At 46.4% G+C, this 5,719-nt stretch overlaps 1 protein-coding gene across 1 annotated transcript; it reads right to left on the reverse strand.

The window, feature by feature from the left end:
- Window positions 1–1,703: 1,703 nt before the first annotated feature.
- On the reverse strand, window positions 1,704–4,142 carry LOC104399830 (E3 ubiquitin-protein ligase MARCH3-like; the record flags this gene model as incomplete). The annotated part of the gene is made up of 2 exons (XM_010009277.1): window positions 1,704–1,908; window positions 3,938–4,142. Coding segments are annotated over 2 exons (410 nt in total), but the record flags the coding sequence as incomplete, so codon positions are not given.
- Window positions 4,143–5,719: the final 1,577 nt, after the last annotated feature.

A 5,719-nucleotide genomic window follows, 5' to 3' on the forward strand; every position in this document is an offset into this window, starting at 1 on the left:
GTGTCATGCGTCTCCTTTTTCCTGATCCTAAGGAAAAATGAAGATATTCTTATGCTTAGACACAAAATGCACATTCCTTAATCCAGCATAAGCAGTTTTGGTAGTCCTCAGTGAGAATTGCTCACTCTCTTTCTGCATGGGCCTCTGACCCACTCCCCACTAGTCAGTTTTATCCTGTTGTCGTGGTTTAAGCCCAGCCGGCAACTTGGAACCACGCAGCTGCTCGCTCACTCCCCCCCTTTTCCTTCCTCCCCCCGCTCCCGGAGGGATGGGGAGGAGAATCGGAGGAATGTAACTCCCACGAGTTGAGATAACAGCTCTCCAGTAACTAAGGTAAAATACAAACCACTACTGCTACCAGTAATAATGATAAGAGGAATAACAAGGGAAAAGGACACAACCGCTCACCACCCGCCGACCGATACCCAGCCCGACCCGAGCAGCGATCTGGGCCTTCCGGGTAACTCTCCCCAGTTTATATACTGGGCATGACGTGCTGTGGTATGGAATACCCCTTTGGCCAGTTTGGGTCAGGTGTCCTGCCTCTGCTTCCTCCTGGCTTCCCCTCCTCTCTGGCAAAGCATGAGACTGAGAAAGTCCTTGGTCAGAGTAAACATTACTTAGCAACAACTAAAAACATGGGTGTTATCAGCGTTGTTCCCAGACTGAAAGTCAAAACCACAGCACTGCACCAGCTACTAAGAAGGAGAAAAAATGACTGCTGTAGCTGAACCCAGGACACCTGTATCCTCTCATCTGTGAACAAAAGCAACATAAGACCTGCCCCCCCTCCCTTACGTTTAATACCATATCTCCTCCAATCAGTCTGCTACAGTTCACAGGAGCAATGAGGATGCACAGGAAAGACACTGTCCTGAACCCAAATTTAGCATGTAAGTGCCTGTGTCACCAGCTGATACAATAAGATGCTTCTCATTACTTCTGAAATATGTAATCTGTAATTCACTTTTAATTCCAACATAAACCGTAATTTTTACAGGTTTTTTTTCAAATTAAAATAGGGGAGGCAAAAGATCATTAACCACGTAAAGATAGTGATTTGGGTTTTTTTGTTTGTTTTGTTTTTTTTTCCCCTGAGGAAAAACCCAAACCTGGCAAACTTTATGCAGTCACAGAACACCTGGATTGTGGGAGAAATAATGGTCAAATTCACTGTTGAGTCTCGTACACAGGCGAAGGAGGTCAAAAAGTCACTTACAAACGGCTGAATATGCCAGACACTGAGTAAGAACTACTCCTTCTTGTGGGCTTGACAAGGAAACTACGTTTCTAAGGCTCCTTGGTTTGTTACCGCTCTCTCAAAAGCAAGGAGAAAATATACTCTTGACCTATATTTAATACTGATGCTTGTCTCATTCCACAGAAATTGCTACTTACCTCTCTTCCATCCTCTACCGTTGGCTGGTAGACTAGGAATTCACTGCACACTGTTCTCCACACCTTCACTCAAGTTTACAGTGAAGTAAACCCATCGATCCCACTCTTCTCACTTGATTTGATTAACTTCAAAACAAGAGTCTTGTTATTTCTGCCCTTTCCCTGGCCTCTTGCCCTCATTATGCCAATCCCCAAACTCACATCTTGCTTTGGCAGAGCTGCAAGGGTTTTGTGTTGCCTATGTAGAAATAAACATGATTTCCACATTAAAGATAAGGTTTTGGGGACATGCCCCATGTACTGACCTCCACCAATGGCCTGTATTTGCGCTCCACTGCAAACCTGAAGTGGCAGAGTTCACAGTAGCTGGTGTTTGAAGATGTCAGCCAGTGCTCCAAGCAGCTGCGGTGAATGGTCCCCAATGTCCCTGTACATTTGCAAGGGGAAAGCAGGTCTTCCTGGCTGCTGCCCTCATGGCAGATCCTGCATATCGGCTGATCAGTAAAGGGGCTGCTGGAGGAGGAGGGAAAATTGTTGTGATCTACCTTCTCTCTCTGCATGTCACAAATTAACAACTGGGACACATCTGCAGCTTGTGAACTTCGTTCTGCAGTTGGTACACCAAGCTGCTGGCTGATGGTTGCAGGCACTTCAGTATTCTTGTTTAAAATGTCTCTTCTGTTGTGGGGGGAAAGTAGAGAGGGAGAGTGAAAAACATCAGAGTGGCACATAAAAGACAGATGACCAAGGATTTCTGTACTTTCCTATTTTCCACCTCAAGAAATCTCTAAATATATCAGGGAAGTTTTAAACCTGGCTCAGCTGGTCCCCTCTTATGCCAGTGACGATCTGTGCCGTCCCTTTTGAGCTACAGGGTAGCAATCTCTTATGCTAGTAATGATCCCCTGACCTATAGGGTAAGCTGTTCTCAGTAATCAACAGCAAAGGACTACTGGACCTGAAACAACAGCACAACTTGCCCTACAGTGGTCTGAAAGCAGGGCCACAACTTCAGGCAGGTGTGTGCACGCAGGATGCTCTTGTCCCTGGGGAGGGCTTCCCTCTCTTTCGGGCAACATCTCATAAGCAGCTCAAGAAGCATCCGAACACAACCCTCCCTCATTGCTGCCTGTGGCTATTTCTCCTGCACTGCCTCCCCCAAAGCACCCACTTTCCTGGTGGTGGTGTCCTAATGTTCAAAGGAGATGGGTGCTCCTCCTGACACTGAAAACATAAGGACTTTGATTTTAACTACTAAGATTCTCGAATCTACAGAGCAATTTTTTCTGAAAGGAAGGCAGCACATGCCTTCTCAGGGTGCTCAGGCTTAGGGCATCAGGAGGAAAGCAGGAGCAGGCTACAAGCATCGGTGCTGCTGGACCATGAACTTCACTGCAGCTCCAACTCAGCCCCGACTGCCAAGGCTGAGAAAGTCAATCTCTTGGCTGAGGTCTTGGAAACAACTCTTCCTACCACGTACTCAGGTGATCTCCTCAGAGAAGTAAGTTTTCTCACTGTCACTGACAAAACCTCATTAGCAGGTAGTGTATGGTGGCACACAGCTGTTCCCTCTGTCCCTCTTCTGGATCTTTGCAGGATGCCCCGGCTAGACCTCACTCAGGTGTAACTGTAGGAAAGCCTAAAGAAGCCAGCTTGTTCCTTTCAACCTGCCTGGTGAAACAGCAAGAAGTTGTGCTTGATACTCTGCACACACGCCTGAGCTGTGCAAAATGCACAGGTTTTAAAAGAGTTGCTACAAGTCACGGGGAAAAGACAGCCTTTCAGGTGTCACATCGCACATGCAGCAGCAGTTAATAATTCCACCCTTCACACGAGTGCAGTGAACTGAATTATTATTATTTGTTGTTTTGTGAAAATTGAGGGCTACTACAAGATCCATGCAGTCTTTCCAGCCTCACACCAGTGAAATAGAACTTCATTCTGACCCAAGTATCAAGTCTAGATATGGTCAAGCCCTTAAGCATCCTTTCTTGCTTCTGATGAAAACAAAGCCAACCCAAAGCAGGCTTTCAAAGGGTATAGTTTCAGTGTATATTTCACCACTGAAATCTGCCATTCTAAACTGACAGAGAGAGCCACTCTCAATCACTTGCACTAGCTGAAGAAGCAACACTCATTCGTGCACCTCTGCTAGAAACAGCTTGTCTGTCAGCTAACCACACTGGCTTGGGAAGTGTGAAGGAAACTTGCTGTGGAAGTGCTGGCAGCATCACACAGGCTAAACACTGCATCCCATGCCAGCCAGCACCTGATGGAGGCTCCCACTATCTATCAGGGCAAATTACTGCAGCTGGCACGCTTGAGCAGCAGCATCCCTAGACAGCTTGCTTCCTCATTCTTCACCAAGTGTAATGGTGAGGGTTTAATTATATATGTAGCACAATCATTACAAAGTTAGGACAAGGATTTAATTGTAAGTGTACCATGGTAAGCCCTCATGAAACACACCACTGCATCTCCCCTTCAAGCACCTGTGCAAGCCCATGAAGGGAAGGGGTTCGTGCCACCCCCCACATACCTCTGTGTGGTGAGGGTACGCACGACGGAGGAGAGCAGCTGCCCATCCTTGGCGGACACTGGCGTGACATTCTCCAGGCAGCCGCTGCCGGTGACTCTGGGCAGGGTCTTGCTGGTGGGTGCTGAGGGCTGCAGGTACTCAGGTGGGACTCCTGGCAGGTATCTGCTGTGGTTCGTCCTCATGGTGGTGGGCAGCAGGTCCCCATCTACAGAAGACAGGGTACAGGGCAGTAAGGCAGAGTGAAGGATCACGTCCTTCCCTGTCTGCAACTCTGCCACACTGATCGATACCAGGTGTGAGATATAACATGTCCCCTCCCTGGCCCAGCCCTCCAAATGGCCACAGGGAAGCTTACAGCATTACGTGTCATGGAAAAACAGCAACCCGGGGCTCTGTGCTCCTTTTTTTTTTTGTTCTCTGCAGACTCCTGAAGTTATGAGTGATAAATGGAAAGACTGAACCACTTTGTCTCTTCCTCCCCCAAATGCTACAAAGGAATATACAATCTTTGCACTGTGTGCTTTTAAACTTAAAGACTGCCCCTGTCCATCAATGTTATCACAGGAGAAAATGACCGATGATCTCCAAATCCCCTGTGAAAACACTCCACTGCTGCTAAGTGCCTTCCATCACCAACTCATGCAGAGCACAGGCCTGACAAATAATCCTGTATAGGGCTTTTGTCACATAGACCTGCTTAATAACAGCCTGTGTGCAGTAATAATTTATGACACAAGGTGAGGTAGAAATCATAGCTTCCCCGTGTCTTTCCTCTCTTCTTCGCTTTTTCTTCCGTCACTTAAAGTGTATTTTGTATGATGCTTTTAACTGTGGTAATTGGAAAGCAAAGGTTATGCTGACAACCTGAAAGAGCCTGGAAACGTAAATTCTCAATACCTTTGTGTGATGCTCCTTGGTGGGGACGCCTGTTGGTGAAAGGAGGCTGCTTGGCTCAACAGGCAGAACACCGGCCCATGTGCCTGCAAGCTTGTTCTCCAGGTTTGTTACCAACAGCATACATACAGGGTGGACTAATCCCTCTGCAAAAGGCAGAAAGACTTCCTAGCATGACTTGAGACACTTGGCTATAGTCACATGTAAATGCTAGAGCTTACTGCATGTGATATTCACATGTTGAAATCAGGCATGTTTGTCTGCACTGCATTTAACCCTCAAGAAAAAGCGTTTTGCATCAGACACCACTGTTACTTGCGTAGTACCAGTACAGCAGCAGCAATCTTGTAATTTGATTTCACTGGATTTCAGCAAACAGCAGTGTTAACTTTCTGAAGTATCCCGAATGGATGGATGTCTTTGGCAGTAAGGCTTTGTAGCATGTGAGGATGCGATGAGGATACTGTACCGCAAACATGCAAGTTTTCACACAGGGACTTATATTCTTAGAGAGGCATCTAAAATAGGAAAATGCTTGCAAAGTGTTTGTTTTACAGGATTACTTAAGCTATTTTCAGACCACACATACCCCAGAGAGCAAACTGGAAGCTGATAAGACAGCTTATAGGGGAAATCAGACTGGCCCTCATTAGAATGAAAATGAAGCAAACGGCTGATTTAAAAACCATTAACACATAAAAGATGCAGGGTTTTTAAGAGAATAACAGCCACGGACTCTCCAAGGAGACTATGGTATCAGCAACATTTTAGTTTTAAAATCCATGCTGAGACTGTTTAATAAGAATATTCAGCAGCAGAGTAGCTGCTTCATTAAACTTAAAAAGCCTAGGCAATACCATGCTGTCGTGGTTCAAACCCAGCCGGCAA

Source organism: Nestor notabilis, unplaced genomic scaffold, assembly GCF_000696875.1.
Source record: "Nestor notabilis isolate BGI_N333 unplaced genomic scaffold, ASM69687v1 scaffold32372, whole genome shotgun sequence".
Classification (NCBI taxonomy): domain Eukaryota; kingdom Metazoa; phylum Chordata; class Aves; order Psittaciformes; family Psittacidae; genus Nestor; species Nestor notabilis.